This window comes from Sycon ciliatum, chromosome 1 (genome assembly GCF_964019385.1).
Source record: "Sycon ciliatum chromosome 1, ocSycCili1.1, whole genome shotgun sequence".
In the NCBI taxonomy this organism is placed as follows: Eukaryota; Metazoa; Porifera; class Calcarea; order Leucosolenida; family Sycettidae; genus Sycon; species Sycon ciliatum.
This window is the reverse complement of record NC_088643.1, coordinates 84,885,235-84,903,217: the sequence shown is the minus strand read 5'-3', so window position 1 is coordinate 84,903,217 and position 17,983 is coordinate 84,885,235. Positions and strand designations below refer to the sequence as shown.

The window sequence follows — 17,983 nt, the reverse complement described above, 5'->3', positions numbered from 1 at the left end:
ATAAACGAGGACCAGATAAGCGAGGTCTGAGGTCTGAGGTCTGAGGTCTGACTGTACTTCAAAAATTATAAGCAAACACGCATTTCACACAATACACAATTCTTAGGCGTCAGCGGTTCTCTCACTCTTTGTCCAATTACCTATAGAGCATGTACGATGTGCACAGGGACAACTTAAAATCTTAACACTACTCATAGGTACTATCGTCAGGTCTACTGTTATCTCTTATCCGTCTGTTGAATGAGCACGTCCATTATTTGCATGCAAAATTTGAAGAAGAAAAAAGATGACAAGTTTCATGAGAAGGGAGCAGCGCAGCCTCGACTAGGATTACCACCACAGCCGTATCGTTTGATGATTGTGAAACCACCGGTCAAAGAAAGAACCGACATTGCCGCTCCTACTTTATGTGATAATATGCCAGTAAATCAATTCAGCGGCGGTCTGAAACTGCCATCCGCATTAGTCAAAGTAAGTCGGATTGGAGAGTGAAGCGAGTGGAGTCAACACTGCAGATAAGAGAAAGATATAATTATAGCAGGCAGCTTGGAAAAGGAGAACATGAGTATCCATGTATGTACATGTCGGCCAGCGTATGTGTGTGTGCGTGTGTGTGTGTGTGTGCGTGCGCGCGCGTGTGTGTGCGTGTGTGTGTGTGAGTGAGAGGAGCAGGTGCACACCATACAGGAAACATATACTGTTCAAGCTACAAGCATGAAACTACTCAACATTGAACTAACACACTGTGCAATGAGTTCAGTGATCAAAACAGCACTATTTGTAGGCCTAGAATAATGTTGGGAGCATATTCTATCAAGTGTGCGATGAGGTTTCTTTGTACGAAAACAGCGGCGGAAGCAGAAGCAGAGCAAGGTCTAGTGTCTTACATCTACTTCTTGGCAATGTAGTAGCGTGCCGGCACGAAAGGCATCTTGGTGACGGCGCTGTCGACAAGACGCTGTCTCACCTGTAGCTTGACTGCTGTGCCTGCTGCTGCATGTGTGCTGGCCACATAGCCCATGGCGATGTTCTTACCCAGTGAGGGCGATGGAGCACCACTGGTCACATGACCTGTCGCCCAGTTCAAACAACAAACAACGCACCATACATTAAGTACCCAGTTCAAACAACAAACAACGCACCATACATTAAGTACATGAAACAATACAATTGCACGCAAGCTCAGCATTCGAACATCACAGACCTGTTGCTCACGGAAGTTTTAGGGTGACCATCAAGGTACTGCATCAATGAGGAGAGTGAGTGGACTACAAGGAGACAGAACTGAATGCAGATGCTTTTTTTTTAAAGAACCCTTTGAGACCCACTGGCCTGCACACAAATTGATGGTGGTCTGGAGAGCAGTTGTTTTCAGCCTAAAACTTTGGTCTCCTTTGTTCAGGTTTGACACTGGTGGGGCTTTCTGGAAAGCGCTCGTCCCCAGCTACCCAAAGAGCCCAAGATCAGTAACAGGGCTACCAGAACGGCAGAAGGCCAGTGTTGCAGAGCGCCATGACAATGCCAAAGATGACGTGTCTTCCTAAAATTCCTTTTTCATACTACAATTTTGCCAGTTTTGATCAAAAACACTCCAGTGTTTTAAAAAGTAAAAAAAAAGGCTACTCGACTCTATGCCATGCTGGCAACAACCATGCATGCTGGGGATGGGCGAGATTCTTTGCGCAGTGTTCCTGTAACGTAGAGGACATCACTAATACGATAATGGCGAATTCACGATGGTTCGAACATGCCACGTTTTCATCACTACAAATGATCAAATCCGATCGTCTGGGTCTCAAAGGGTTAAAACATCTCATCCAACATTGGCCTTCTTCTCCAGTGCCAGTTCACACGTTTGGCACACTGAGAAGCCCGGGCTACTGGCATGTTTACGAGATAAAAGATAATGTCCGCGTACCCCTGGTACACATGGCACCCCCACCCACACTTTGGCATCAGAACGAGCTTACCGATTTTCGAGCCGCTGTCATCAAGAATGTCAGATCCAGCTGAGGGTGGTGATGCAGCAAAACAAAAAAACACAAGCATCATTGTCAGCGATCTGCTAGATCACGTACTTCAAGTACGTATGTCGTGTAGAAATAGTTCGGTAGGATGTTGACGTTTCGGTTTGCCACAATTCGTCTTCGGTCCGCTTCCCCTTTCTATGTTAATACATAAACTTGAGCCTCCCAAGTAAGTTGGTGGTCTGTTGCTTTGCGTCGTCGAGTTGCAGTAAGACCGGTATGTCCAATGGTCTTACTAACTTAGTTTCGTCATCATCCAGTAACTTTCGGCATTCTTTGTTGTCGTGGGACTTAGCTCGTGCTCTTCTTCGTTGCGCTTTCCTTCTCCTCTTGGACCTCTCCTAACCTGAGCCTTCCTTAGTTGGATGGTTGTTGGTTGGCGCCTCGTAGAAGTGTTGGAGCTAGGCGTCAGGTCGTCGAATGTCTCAGTACTCTTTGTCAGTTTGCACGTTTTCGTCGCACTCGCTGACTGTATTATTGTGATCTGGTTACGTGGGTGGACAGTTAGTCATAACTCGTAACATGTCCTTTCTTTTAACTCATGATTACTTCGGCTCAGCATCCGAGTTCAAACTTGCAATTATAATCAGAATACGCAACTTTGAAGGCCCATGTCTCAGGAACTACTCAACCAAGACGCCTCAAATTTTCAACACGCAGCCTTTAGTGTATACCTGTTACAAATCTAGTTCCCATTTCTGCATATTGCAAACTTCATTTCATCTTGCAGTCTTCTGGCATACTACTATACGCACATAACATTATAGCCTCAACAGAACTAATATTATAACAATAGGTTGTACGACTGCAGAAAGCAGACTAAGTCAGGAGTCTACTGTAGTAGGATAGCTGTAAGAACACTGAATGATCTAAGAAGTCTTGGCATAGAAGACATGGCAAAGAAGACTACATGAACACACCTCTAGCGACAGGCCCGGTTGACATGAAGCCAACCCGCTGTCTGCTTGGCTTGTTCTTCAGCTGATCCCTGATGATCGGCCCACCAGGGAAACTCCAGCTCTCTCTTCTTTTCTTTCCTGAACAAGCGAGCATGACAAAGCAGAAGGAATATATTCAATAGCAATGCAACTGTTCAGACAAAGGTGCGTTTGTGTCAGCACACAAAATAAGGAAACACATGAGACAGCAAGCAAAGCCGGACTGTTTGCCCAACAAGCAGAAATACAGCATGTCACTACTGCACACACCCTACATGTACCTATCTCCTCCTTGACAGTACTCACCAATAACAAAGGCAAGGCCAGCCTCAACGGGAGAGGTCGAGTCATCGATATCAGAGCCGTGAAGGCAAAGGCCAGCTTCAAGGCGAAGTGTGTCCCTTGCGGCCAGTCCAGCCAGTTTGACAGCATCACCCCCGGATGCAGCAAGAAGACGCTCGCTCAGCGCAACAACATGTTGACTGGGCACTGATATCTGCATGATACACGCACACACGTACACACACACACACACACGCACGCACACACACACACACACACACACACACACACACACACACACACACACACACACACACAGAGTCAGTACATGTAGAGGTGGGGTGCAGAGTCGAATGGTATTTGTCAGAGGAAGCTACGATGCATCGCATGCCAGATAACGTTACTACCAATCAAACTGGCATATACAGTGCACTGCATCCTGGTAACAATGTCACCAAGACAAGCAAGACATCTGCACGGAACATTTTGAGTGCAACATGGCCGATCTCGGAACCCGTTCAATTGGCGACGGTGTATCGCATCGTCTTCCGACCAAGACCATTCGACTGAGTGACCTAAAGACTATATATCTTCTGCAATTTTCATTTCTGCACCGATTAAAAAAGGCCCCGAAATTGGCCATTTTCACATTCAACATGATTGTGATAATTGTATGTGTGAATCTCTGGTTGCTGTATTATTTAAAGTCAACAAATATTTGACGCATACTGTAATTTCACAAATTTCCGGTGTACTTTTATTTTCGGTACTTTCGGCGGGTCTGTTTCATACCTAAATTTTCAATACACCGAACAAACACTAACACACATAGTCCAATAGGGAACTGCTACTTTGTACCTAAATTTTCTGTTCACCTAACCTGGCCTTTTGCCCTCATACCGAAAATATTGAGCACCTAAAATTTCGGAAATTAGAGTATTTACTTTCGGCTATTTTCGGCCCGGGGATTTGGGCCTAAAATTTGTTGCAGCGAAATTTTGTTTTGCAAAGTTCAGTGTGACAGTGTATACATGTAGCAGTAGTAAGGGCTGAAATTCTAACGCGGCCGAAATGTGTTTCAGCCCTGGGAGGCCAAAAATTGGTAGACTAACAGTAGTCCCAACAACATCATCAGGGGAATGCGCATGCCAATCCAGAGTGTGGTGACATAGCGTAGTTCATGTACAGTGCATGACATTGCATAAGCTACACTACAGAGAAGAAGTTGATCTGACCACAATCATTTCACGCGACATCAGCCACAGGGTATTGAGGCAACTTTTATTTGCATACAGTTTCCTCCTTTCTGGTCCACAAAAGCACATTACGCCCAGTGAAAAGGACAAGGAAACTCAATAAACCACAGAAATCCATTCTTTAGACTCGTGGGACCTTTTTAATTTTTTTTTGGTAGATAGCACTTTCTATAGCACTTTTGACGGAGAATCCGCTCCCCAAATATCAGTTCCATGCTGAGCAAGATAAGTGCTCAGGATCTCTTTGAAAGTTTCAAGAAACCATGAATCCAGGCATGCCATAATGATACAGTACCTCAAAGCCATCTTCTCCAGTATAGCCACATCGAGTCACTCTGCAGCCATTCACACCAAAGAGCGTTGCATCGAAACCGCCCATGAACGAAACGTTGCTCAGATTGAATGCACCGGCTTCTTCAAGGATGGCAGCACTCTGCGGCCCTGCAAATCACAGTCAGGCGTAAATCAAACAGTGCAACAGACCCAGTTATTTAGTTATCTACTCCAAACAATCCACGGCTGGGAAAGGCCAACGACCACTTCATGTGGCGATTGTGGAATCTGTACAGCCAACCAGGCGCGTACGCAGGGTCACCTCTAGGGGGGTTTCCAACCGAATCCCAAACAACGAGTAACAAAGTGGGTGTAAGTGCGTTAGTTTTAACCCTTCCTAAAGAGCCCTAGGAAATTTTCAAAATTATGCATTTTTCGTGTTGTTTGGATCATAACTTCAGTTCTACTCACTCAATCTTCATTATCTTGGGCTTCCTGGAAGTGGAAAGGTATCAGGGAGAGAATGAGGTGGATCATGATAGCCAGGACACAGTACAGTCATATACATATCCAGCGCTATATAGGCTATAGCGGTAGAGTGCAGCGACGGTGCGAAAAATGCCCCAAACAGGCCCAAACGCGTCCTGCTCCAGCGATTTCGTTTTTCTTGATCGCAGAGTTTCGACTTTTTCCTGTGTACTCTTGAAAATATCACAAGGGAAGCGCCTGCAAATTTGAGCAAATCAGCGCGACGAAAATCTCAAATTCTCGGGACTCAAGTCGCACTGCGCGCTTTTGAAATTGCCGAGATTGCGGCTCAATTTACGAATGATTTATCTCACGATACATTGCTCGCAGCGCTTCATAAATTGTTTCAACCGACAGCTGAGAGTTTTCTATTCGACCTGGATATTTGGATCATTGGATTTGAGCGAGATTTGACTGAGTTACGATCTTTTGAAGTTTTGCATTCTTGCCAGATCGATCATGCGCCCAACCAATAAATGCCCAAAAACGTTGCTCGTTTGGAACATTTGGGGGGTTTCCGGGCAACGGGAAACCCCCCCTGCGTACGCGCCTGGCCAACTATGGCCAGGAAAAAGCGGGAATACATCAAAGAGGAGAGAATAGAAGAACAAGATCATTGGCAACGTCTACTAGTCTTGTCTTCGGAGAATCCATAGAATCAAAACGAATGAATGGACAAATGAACATGTTGCCGTTGATACAACAGACACAAACACTGTACAAAATAGACCGGTGGCCTAGAAATGTGCTGTCAGAAGACTCCAAACACAACAAAAAATTGCGAGTGCAATTAAAAAAACTACATGCAACTTCTCCGTCTGACATCCTCTCTGATAGGAGCAACGTAGCTCTCTAGCCATCGTCGCCAGCATCTTGGACTTGCAACGGGTCCCTCCCACTGTTGACTTTGTAAAAGAACTGATTGAGAGAGGACGATTCCACCGACAGAACGCGACCCTTTTACAGTCTACCATAAAAACGGTGATCACTGGTGGTCGATTTTTATAACAGTTGTAACAATAACAATCCTCAATTGGTGCCATCCAACTATCTAGGAAGAAGAGAAAAACCAACTTGCCGGTAGGAAAAAAATGTCAAGGTGGCTGTGGAGGTACTTCACCCGTATCTTTCGGCACAGCAAGTTTGCAATCTGAGCGCATGTGTCCTGTCTTGAGTGTGGGGGTTCCCCTTCCGTTAGTTGCCGCCATGGAAACACATATTTAAATGATTGCCTGGACTTCCAGAACTCACCGTGAAAAATTTGAGCTAATTTACGATGCGAGCAAAGATATCGAAATGTCTAAAGAAGATCAATCTTGCCTTCAACTCTGAATTTGGAGTGTGTTTGCTGGGTTTGTTCTTCTCACCAGCCTTTCTAAATTCAGGATGCCCAAGTTACGGACATTGCCCAAAGGATACAAGTTAGTTTATTGGTATTGGTTAGAGAATGTAAACATATTGGAAATTAGATGAATAACAATAAGGGGTCCATGGTCACTCACCTTGAAGAGCGACCAAAGCGAATCCGTCTTTCAGGGAGAACGAAACATCTTTGCCGGATTTAGCAAAATCATCAAACACCGGCTGAAGGAAGGGAACAAGGATGAGGATAACAGTACACGTACATCAATAACTAACTGTAGGAAACAGCAAAAGTCCACAAACAAGAGTAGACAACTGGATATGGGTCAATGCGTGGCACGCTGAATCACACCTTCTGCTTATGCACTCTGCCCACAATCTCTCGTACAAGTACTTAGTATTTGGTTTTGCTTGATTCGTTTGAATACAGATGCTAACTCTAAATTTGGGTGCACGAACTTCGGTTCCGTACGTATGTACGTACGTCGGTTTAAAACTCCTGGGAAAGTGGGTGTTTGATTGTTTCACAGAGCGCGGATGTAGCTGAATGATGTAATGAAGGCAACATGCGGTGCATCTGGCCCACAAAAAGGAAATCAAAGTTACATACTCTGTTTCATGGACTTTTGATCAAAGTACATGTACATCACTAGCTATACTCTTTTAGACTAGATAGTGTATTTCATGATGGTTACACGAATGATAACCATATTAATTATCGTAGAAAGGAAGAGGACATATGGATACGAGCTAAGAGTTACTCTCCATCACTGTAACCAGATACTATATACAGTCAGAAAGTGCAACAACTAGGCACAAAGCTGACAAAGTACTGAGACATTCGACGTCCTGACACTCGTATCCATATGTCCTCTTCCTTTCTACATTTATTATTGGCTCAACATCCGAGTGCATTTGGCACATGCAAACTACGAAAATGTGCAGAATGCAAAGTTTGTGCGAAAATTCGTACACACTTTCGCAAGGACCGTCGTGAAACTTCGTTTGAAATTTCGTTTTGCAGAACCTCTCTTATGTGAGAATCATGATGGTTGGCACAGTGTATGCCCATCAGCCCTAATGCATTCCTCCACAGGAGTCAACATGAAAGAAATACGGTCAGTTCGATCATGGCACAAGGCACATCAGGAGGCATGGCTACACCGGATCACCCGATATTCTCCACCTACCGTATTATCTCTAATATAAGCACAGTCTCCAATAATAGAACACCTTGGGGCGGCATTCAAAAAATAAAGTGCTCAGTCTCCATTATAAGCATACTGTGTAAATTCATTATCTGTACCGACGAAAAAAAAACCCTGAAATGTGTGTATCTGACATGAATTTGGCATGGCAACATGCCTCTGAAATGAGGTTGAAATAATAATGGAACAGTCTCCAATAAAGGAACGTCTCCATTAATAGCACGGGGCGGAGGTACATTGAAAAAATAATGGACCGTACTTATATTAGAGATAATACGGTATGCCCTATATACACACACACGCAGACACGCACACACACACACACACACACGCATACACACATGTACACACACACACACACACACACACACACACACACACACACACACACACACACATGTACACACATGTACACACACACACACACACACACACACACACACACACACACACACACACACACACACACACACACACACACACACACACACACACCTCAGACCTCAGACATGCCCATCGCGGGAGCGATGATAGCGAACAGCTATGTTTTTAGACATAGCAACTTGTGCTGGGATTACACCATCCAACAGCTTGCAAGGCTGATGAATTGACCGCCACTATTTTTAGCCTGGTATCCACCACACAGCTGTTTGACGTGACTTTTTCTGGCCAGTGAATCCCTATTTTCCAATTTTCCATTGTTTTTTCTTTTCTTTTTTTTCTTTTTTTCTTACACACACACACACACACTGCCTACTCGCACAATATACTGTAAAGCGACAAACTTTCGCTGGGCGCAAATTTAGCGTTTTCATAAATTGGGCGGGTTCACGATGAGAAACTTTTGCGATTCTATCTCTTCAGTCGGATCTTGTACAATCTACAATCAATGTACGGAGAGGTTTGCGGCGATTTATATTCGCGAATGCGTGATGGTCGCAAAAATAGCGAAATTTAATCTCTAGCGAAAGTTTCTCACTTTACAGTAAGTGTGTTCTAGTGCATATGAATTCATCTGCTCCTCTGTACAGCAATACAGCAACAGAAATACACGGTGGTTAACACTACAACTGGTTACCTTGACGTGAGCAATGACTTTGTCCGCATTGCCAGCATTGGATACAACATAGATACAGTCGTCGGAGATTCGGTTGATGATAAAATCGTCGATAATACCACCCTGCTCATTGGTGAGAACTGACAGGGTTCCGCGTTCGTTCGCCAGACCCTGGACGTCAGTTGTACAAAGCGACTCCAAGCACTGGGCTGAATCACGCCCCCTCAGCTCCCACTGGAGCATGTGCGACACATCAAACAGTGAAGCATGCTGACGGGTATGGGTCACGGACTGAAGCGGTGTGAAGGAGCCGTACAGAGCCGGCATTTGCCAGCCAGCAAAGTCAACAAACTTGCCGCCATTGCTCGCGTGGAAGTCGTAGAGTGCCGTGCGCTGTGGAATCACAAGCAGAAGAAGAAGAAGCAGCAGCAGACAACAAAAGGTTGACAGCAGTCGTAACATAGGAGAATGTGGCATGATTCGAGACAATAGTTTCAGCACTGTTTACTGCAGTGTCTTGTATAGAAGCCTGTTTTGAATACAAGCCTGCTTTTTAAGATACACTGTCAGCACATAAGCCTGGTTCAGTGTTGACATACATAGAGATACGTGGTTTGAATAGAAGCCTGACTTGAATAGAAGCCTAGCACTGACATCGGCTTATACAGCCGTAAGCACCTGCGTTTAAACGCGACATTACGGTACTTGAATACAGGATGCAGTCCTGCATCGATTTTCAGCACTCGCTTATCACACGTCAACTGGCCATGACCAGCATGTAGGTGCAGTATACACGGGATGTGTAAGAAATACTCGCATTACACAAGGGAAATAATCCAGAAAAGTGCCCAAAGGTACTATTCTTTGGACATGCTTCTAGCACCATAAACTAGCGAGTGACCCTACCCAACATGGTTCAGATTAGTGACGTAGGACTGCGGACCGCACATTTCTGGTGCTGGGATCAGGTAGAAGCAGCAGTCTCTGCAGCACAGTGAAAGGCTCTCAAGCTCGTGCAACAGGTCAACATGCCTGTCAACAGAGAGAACTATCAGGTAGCTTGTGGTGAGGCCTCCTGGGTGATCAGCTAATGCAAGCTTCAAGCCTGGCCTGACTACTGTGATAAGCTCAATGAATCCACCTCGATCAATGACGTGCGGCGCACCATCCCCAGTCTGGACGGCAAACGCGATCCATGCCGAACTGCTGACTCTCTCTCTCTCCATCATCAACGGTAAAACACACACGGCAGAAGCAGAGAAAGCCAGAGCTTTCAACAACCAGCAGACACGTTCCAAGCACCGTGCCGAAGAGAATCATAGCGACGAAGAGCACAAGGAGGCTCGGAACCAGTTGATCAGCACTACTTTTTTTATTTACTTGAAAAGCACATAGCCACCAGGAAAGCTGACAAAGAAAAAAGAGTAAGAAAAGACAGATAAAAAGAGAGCTGAGAGAGAGTTGGGTAAGGCTAAATTCCGTGCACACCAACTCACTTTGGGAGACGTACCCAGGGTCCCATCTCTATTGGGCATAAGGATTGAAGTCAGAATCCCCTCCGATGTCTCTGGCACAAACCAATGGTACAGAGTGCTTGTGGTGAAGTGGAAGTTCCTGGAGGGCAGTCTGGGTGTCGTACATTGTACTGGTGAAGTGGTCTAATGGCGACCCTGATCAACTAATCAACCTGGCAACAGAGGAGTGGAAACTGGTGGATGACCAAGACAATGACAGATACCCCTTTGAGTGTGACTTCTCTGAAATAGAAGTGGAGCGAGTCATCCAGTCTATGATGTGTACAAAAGCTGGTTCAGAGGCACCTGACAGCATGCACTATCACTGAGCTTACTGGTATCATCAACCTATCTTGGTGCAGTGGACAATGCCCTCTGGCTTGGAAACCTACAGTAAGATCAGGCGCCGAAGAACACATCGCCGAAGAACACCCAGGCTGGAAAACCGGCAAAATTTAAGAACAGTCCGGGCTAGAATTATCAGATTTAAGAACACTTTTAAAATTGTATACATTGTACATGTATGGGAGGTGAGTACATGTAATGTACACGTGTAAACAGTAACTGCTACATGTACAGTCATTCCCATTGACGACACCCACTAGTTTAGAAGTACTACATTGCACTACATGTACATGTACATGACAAACGTCATGACGTCACTCGACTCGCCGCGCGCGTGTGAATAAGAACGGTCTGGCTAGAATCAAAAATTTAAGAACTTTCCTAGGCTGCGCTCGAGCCCCTGCGTTCTTCGGCGCCCGATCTTACTGTAGTTCACTCATTCCTGTTCCTAAATCCAAACCCGCCTTTGTCAAGTTGCTGATTGGCTTGCCACCAGCCGTCTTCACTCATTTTCTGGAGGACTGCGATCCGATCGCCGGAGAACAAGCTGGCTTTCGGAGAGCAATGAGTTCCGAGCTGCAGTGCTGCTCCTTCGTTGAATGGATTAGCCAACAACGACAATACGGAAGACCATGTAAACTGTGTGTTCCTGGACGCCTCAGCCGCCACCGACAATGTCAGTCTCGATATCCTCATGTTACGACCAGGTGCCCTGGTCCCACCGGCTCGCTTGACGTGCTAGATTAATGTATTCATCCGCGGTCGGATAGTTGACACCATGTGGGGCTCCTCCAAAAGCAAAAAAACCCCGCACCATACACAGAGGGGTACTACTGAACGAGGCCTCCATGTCTCCCGTGTCATGGCTGGTATACACTGACCCCTGGTTTGACCGCCTAATGCTACCAGGTCTGTCCTGCCATCACCCAGACTTTGTAAAACCAACACACTCAATACAGTAATACATTGTGATAATATAGCAATCAATGGATTGAACACTTCCTGCAGACGAGCACTGTTGCGCAAAAACTAGTAAAGCATTCGTGATATTTATGTCACCCACTTGGTACTCTTGATTGCGATTTTCAAAAACATGTCCGAATTTTTTTCGAGGCATTCTCTGTATTACTTCTTGAAGAGAAGGGAACGAAAACGTTCGATACCTTATGAGAAGTGTCTTCTTGATTGGATGTGTGAATTAATTGCGTGAATGCATGAGATCTATTATTATTTTGAGTCCGAAAAAAAGAGGAAAGAATGCTGCAGCACAAAACTAACCTTTTCCGCTGGAGAACAGAATCCTCGAACTCTGCCTGATAGAGGCCGCCGGTAAAGGGCACACCTCAATGCCATGATAACGAAAAACAAAGACGATGAAACAGCACAAGCACAAACAAGGCTCAAGTCAAGAAATAATCGCACTGCACTGCACTGACGTGACAAGTATAGTACCGTAGTCTACGATCTCTTTTCAAATCACATCTTTTATTTTTGTAGAGTCTGCGATCGTGTAGAGTCCTGACGTGACGTAGACCTACGTGACGCGGCACGTCACCATGGTCACCGTAGGCGTAGTATGAGACCAGGCGCTAGGCGCTAGCGCATAGCGCTAGGTGGAGTAGGCGCTAGCTCAGGGCTAGGCGGCTAGGGCCAGTCGAGTCATGACTCATGACCGAACCAGGGCATGCAGCGCAGAGCTAGGTATGGTATTGATTTATTTGAACAGTCGATGCGCCAGATTTGAAAAATCACGTCGGAACACAGAGTTCTATTTTTCAGATGCACCCTTTTTGGGCACTTTTCTCAAGGCATTCTCAACATACGATCGTTTTCATGTATGTACGTGCTGGCCAGTCTCACGCTTTCTCGGAGTTATTCGTCACACTCGAGGATTCAGTAGTCGCCTTTCACCTTTTTCTGTTATGAGTTCTTCAAGAACGACGAAATTCTGTAGTTTGGTGTCGCTACACGTCGGTTTGTCTCTTTTCCTTTTTTCGTCGAAATTTCGTCGCCCGACCTATAATTTCGTGCCACCGAATTAACCAGGCATTTCGCTGCTTCTATGCTGGACGTATCGAAAGAGTAAGTCTTTGTGACATTGGAGTGGAAGTTATGTTCTGGCCGAAAAAAGGGCATGCCTCTGGTGACGTGATTTCTAACTAGTGTTTTTACGTATATTTTCCATGCATGTGTGCACAGATGTCAGCGGCAGGAAGACCCAGCAATGCCACAACTGGCACAAGCAAACATACTTGACGACCATGTGGCCCAGAATGAAGCATTTGCTCCAAAGTGCCATCTGACAAGCGATTTACACATGACTCAATGCTGTCAGATTGGCAAAATTGGCAAAAGCTACACACATGCACATCCATCACGTCAGGCCAATGCATTTATTGCAAGTGCGTCAAAGCACTACGACGCCAAGTATGCACAGCAGCGAAAGAAAATAAGCCACCAGTCAGCCAAAGCACATGCAGTGTACATGATTGCAGCGGAGCGGCATCCGTACACTGTCCTGCAGACAAACTGCGCGTGCACAGTCTGAAAGAACAGTGCGAACCGCTTCTGTGCCCAACCCATTACCAGCAGTGTGTGGGCCATGCAACATGTGCTTGGTGTAAGTCGAGACTCACACCAGAACACAGGTGGAAGTCACCAAACTTTCAGCTTCAGCAGCAGCAGCATGTGTTGCGTAGCATGCACCATGTCAGGACTTCAGACGAGAGTCGATTTTGTAGACGCTGCTACCAAAAGCAAATTGACATGCTCCCTGCCGACAATGCACCAAGCACAGACCACCAATTGCGAAGCATCATCTCTCAGTACAGCACGGAAGGTGCCGAGCGTGATTTCCCCAATATTATAGTCATTGCCGCTACAGGACGGGAATTGCTGGACAAGGATGCCATATTGTTGACGACAGTGCACGATTTGTATACAGAGACTTTGCACCCAGCTGCTGACCCCAAGCCAGCGGCATACGTGCTCGGCAAATTGAAGTTGACCCTGGAGCACCACTTGCACGTCATTCCACCTAAGTCGCGGAAGGATGGCACATTGCTGCTACGCAATGGATGTAATGTAATGCTGAGAAGGCACTACATATGATCCTTTCTGCAGAGCGTAAACACAAGATAGAGCAAACACCAACAAAGTTGGAAGACCTCACTCTGCCATGCTCACAGCACAATTGATAGCCAGCAACCGAATAATACATGTACTTCACAAATATGGGAACCCATTTACACCAAGTGCTATTATCGGACAATGCCATTATGCTCCTAGCACGCGGCACAAGAAAATTATAGAGCTTCGCCAGCATTGCCTTGATTTTGTCGTAATGTGATGGTGTGTGCGTGTGTGTGTGTGTGGTGTGTGTGTGTGTGTGTGTATGTGTGTGTGATAATGGGAACCCATTTACACCAAGTGCTATTATCGGGCAATGCCATTATGCTCCTAGCACGCGGCACAAGAAAATTATAGAGCTTCGCCGGCATTGCCTTGATTTTGTCGTAATGTGATGGTGTGTGCGTGTGGTGTGTGTGTCACTGTGTGTGTGGTGGTGTGTGTGGTGGTGTGTGTGGGTGGTGTGTGTATGTATGTGTGTGTGTGTGTGTGTGTGTGTGTGTGTGTGTGTGTATGTGTGTGTGTGTATGTGTGTGTGTGTGTATGTGTGTGTGTGTGTGTGTGTGTGTGTGTGTGTGTGTGTGTGTGTGTATATGTGTGTGTGTGTGTGTGTGTGTGTGTGTGTGTGTGTGTGTGTGTGTGTGTGTGTGTGTGTGTGTGTGTGTGTGTGTGTGTGTGTGTGTGTGTGTGTGTGTGTGTGTGTGTGTGTGTGTGTGTGTGTGTGTGTGTGTGTGTGTGTGTGTGTGTGTGTGTGTGTGTGTGTGTGTGTGTGTGTGTACATTACATATTGCCCTATCAAAAATATATAAATAAACTCGGAGGGTGAGCCAATGTAATCATGGATAAAAAGAATAAGGACAAAATGTTACGAGTTATGACTAACTGTCCACCATGTACCAATGTCGCTAGATCATATACAGTCGGCGAGCGCGACAAAAAGGCACAAACTGACAGGGAATACTAAGACATACAACGACCAAATAATATTCAAGTTAATTTCGAAATGTCTATAATTTCGTGCCGTCGGATTAACCAAGCATGCAACGAAAGGAAAGGTATACACGCTTAGACATATATTATTAGGCAAGTATCTGCACCAACCTGCATTCCGGCCGAAGCATCATGTCGGGTGTGGTGGGTCGGCATTCCGACGTATCTCCACACACCAGGAAAATCGTGAAGCGAGAATTCCCTCGTCTGCAACTGGCAAAGTCTTCACTTGACACTCAAGTTGAAATTTCTAGATACCTAGCTAATAGGAGCAGACTTCAGGACATTTGTCACACTCGGGAATCGTCAGTTCGATCCGTACAGGGTTGGTTAGACACAAGAAATATAGCAAATTTCATTTACTGACATCTTCATCTTTACCAACACAGTTCACCACATAAACTTTCGCGCGAAAAAAATAAAAAGACCCACTCAGCTGGCTTGGCGGTATCTCAACAGTACATTGTACAACTAATACTTGGGAAGATCCGAATGACATAGATACATAAACATAAAAGTGGAGTAGGTGCTACAGCGGATCATTTTGAGCCAACACCATACAGTGATACACGGCTACACACACACTGCACTGTGACACAGTAGTCAGTACCCTCGTAGACCCACACATACCGGTATCAAGAGTTCATTATAGCAATAAAAACTGCTTTATGGCAGTTTTCTAAAAAAAGTTATTGTGTTCTAGTCCATGGACCCCGTCTAAAAAGTAAGAAATTAACGAAATGTGATAGCTGAAAATTAAAATTTCACACAAAACCTCACAATAATCACAACACTTGAAATGCTGCTTTCAACTATAACTTGTACTGCACCAACAATTGGCAACATGCATGCATAGGAAAGAGGATCACGAGGGAAAAAGGTCTTCTACATGTAGCTTTTAATTCGGTGTGTGATTATTGTGAGGTTTTGTGTGCAATTTTAATTTTCAGCTACAGGTCGTCCCCCGTTAATACGAGTCCGGTTAGTACATAAACCCCGTTAGTACATAAGAAATCTCAAGTCCCGGACGAAACGTGGTCACTTCCATACAAATTTTGTCGGTTAGTATATAATCCGTTAGTACATAAACCCCGTTAGTACATAACATTTCTCCGTACCCGCATGTCACCTACCTCAATAGTACATAATTTTACTGATCTTTTGGACTTCCAGTATGCAGTGGAGGCACATCGTGTAGTTTCTACTTGTGGACGCAATAGGCATAGAAATCAGAGCGCACATCACAAACCGACAAAGCTCTGTTTTTTTGCCGAGTGACTGTACAGGTGCGGCTGGGCATGTACCATGTCAACTGTAGAATCTTCGCTAAATGTGACCGTTATAACATAATTTTTATGTTATATCGAGGGAATCAAGAATATCTCGCTGCCTAGTCATGGTAGCAAGAAACACTCAGAAAAGTTGAAAAAAGTGAAAAATTCTGGTATACAAGCAAGTTATGTACACTTTCGTTTAGTACATAAGCCCCGTTAATACATAACATTTGTCAAGTCCCAGAGATTATGTATTAACGAGGGACGACCTGTATCACATTTCGTTAATTTCTTACTTTTTAGACGGGGTCCATGGACTAGAACACAATAACTTTTTTTAGAAAACTGCCATAAAGCAGTTTCTATTGCTATAATTTCTTTTGTTTTTTTCTGTCACCAATCGATGGAATGCCCTATATCAAGAGGTTTATGTACTCTTGATCATATCAATACCGTATTATACGCATTGATGTGCAAGCCTTTTCTTGCAGAAAATGGCACTAGCATAATGCATGTTCTTCTGCAGGGAAACATGTGAGTAGTGGTGATACTTTTTTATACGGAGGTCATTCTGTGCATGTTGCTGTTGCAGAATTTCATGACTCTGTCATAAATTTGTCTTGCCTTTCAGATATTTCAGATTTCCCCACCCTCGATCAGATTTATTTGAGAAATGTATATATGCGCCAGGTGCGTGTCGCAGATGTTTTTGTTGATTCCGTGTTTATAATGGTTTATAATCATGGGTAATCGTGATAAGGTCATCCAGCATCATATTGCACTGAAATCGTAATCCTGTTGATGTCGATACAACTTTTGGAAGTAGTTCAATGACTTCAAACTGTTAGTCCACGATTTTCTAAAACAACACAGCAAAGGAGGAACAATAAACATGTATTAACATGTAAACAAACACATTGCTGAGTCCGACACCTCGTTCCAACAGCTACACTGATCCTGAGGATAAAAGGGTGAAGGCTATGGTTGGAGGTACTGATACTGAGAGATAAACAAGGCACTCCATGATAATAAAATCTTACACATCTTTTGGTGAGTATGAATGATATCCAGTCGAACCTCTTTAGGACGAACACCAAGGGACCGATGGTATTTATTCTGTGAGTTTGTCTTAACCTATTTTATAACCAGTGAATACAATTCTTTCTCCAATAGACATACGAATAGATTTCTTCTACAGCGAAAGATTCTAAGCCACACCGACTCATCTCGTATGAAACAAAAGAGTCACTAGAGAGGCTCTGCAAAACGAAAATGCGTACAAACTTTCGCTCTACATCATGAAGTGCGAAACTTCGCACTAACTTTGGACGCGAAACTTGCAGGGAACGCGAAATGAACTGTCGTAGGAAATTTCGTTAGATCGGGTCATGGCGTACGTGCACTTGGCCCGCGTAAACTACGAAAATGTGCAGAACGCAAAGTTCGTGCAAAAATTCGTACACACTTTCGCAAGGACTGTCGGGAAACTATGTTCGAATTTTCGTTTTGCAAAACCTCTCTTTAGCAACATGACGGCAACTGAAACAGCAACAGAGAAAGTACGATACATGTACTGCACATTCTTGCAGGTACTACAAACAGATTGCAGATCGTAATTCTTGCTTTGGCGGCACGCAACAATCATTATTTGGGGCAGTGCAATCTCGGCGGTACTCACAAATCAAACAGCCCAGACTCGAGTAAACAAATCCAATCATACAAGTACGAGATTTTCACGAGACGAGACTGCACCCATTGGCTTGTTTCGTATGAAGCAAACAAGTTACTGAACCTCTCTAC

General features: G+C 44.7%; 1 protein-coding gene and 1 long non-coding RNA gene across 2 annotated transcripts; both read right to left on the bottom strand.

Annotated features, from left to right (window-relative positions):
• Positions 1-109: 109 nt before the first annotated feature.
• LOC135806002 (aminomethyltransferase, mitochondrial-like) lies at positions 110-12,220 on the bottom strand. The gene is made up of 8 exons (XM_065320129.1): positions 12,069-12,220; positions 8,953-9,324; positions 6,807-6,888; positions 4,799-4,944; positions 3,272-3,461; positions 2,948-3,064; positions 1,971-2,009; positions 110-1,071 (listed from the first exon to the last, which is right to left on the bottom strand). The coding sequence occupies exons 1-8, from the start codon at positions 12,141-12,143 to the stop codon at positions 890-892; spliced, it is 1,203 nt and encodes a 400-aa protein (XP_065176201.1). The 5' UTR covers positions 12,144-12,220; the 3' UTR covers positions 110-889.
• An 837-nt stretch (positions 12,221-13,057) lies between these two features.
• Positions 13,058-15,233, bottom strand: LOC135807147 (uncharacterized). The gene is made up of 2 exons (XR_010551487.1): positions 15,021-15,233; positions 13,058-13,907 (listed from the first exon to the last, which is right to left on the bottom strand). It is a non-coding gene; the product is annotated as an uncharacterized LOC135807147 (long non-coding RNA).
• Positions 15,234-17,983: the final 2,750 nt, after the last annotated feature.

Excerpts from the sequence above, each read along its gene's own strand:
- LOC135806002 (XM_065320129.1), bottom strand. The coding sequence starts at position 12,143 with ATGGCATTGAGGTGTGCCCTTTACCGGCGGCCTCTATCAGGCAGAGTT. Across the intron at positions 3,065-3,271 it reads TGGCCTTGCCTTTGTTATTG|GAAAGAAAAGAAGAGAGAGC; the intron begins GTGAGTACTGTC and ends TCGCTTGTTCAG. Across the intron at positions 1,072-1,970 it reads TGACAGCGGCTCGAAAATCG|GTCATGTGACCAGTGGTGCT; the intron begins GTAAGCTCGTTC and ends ACTGGGCGACAG.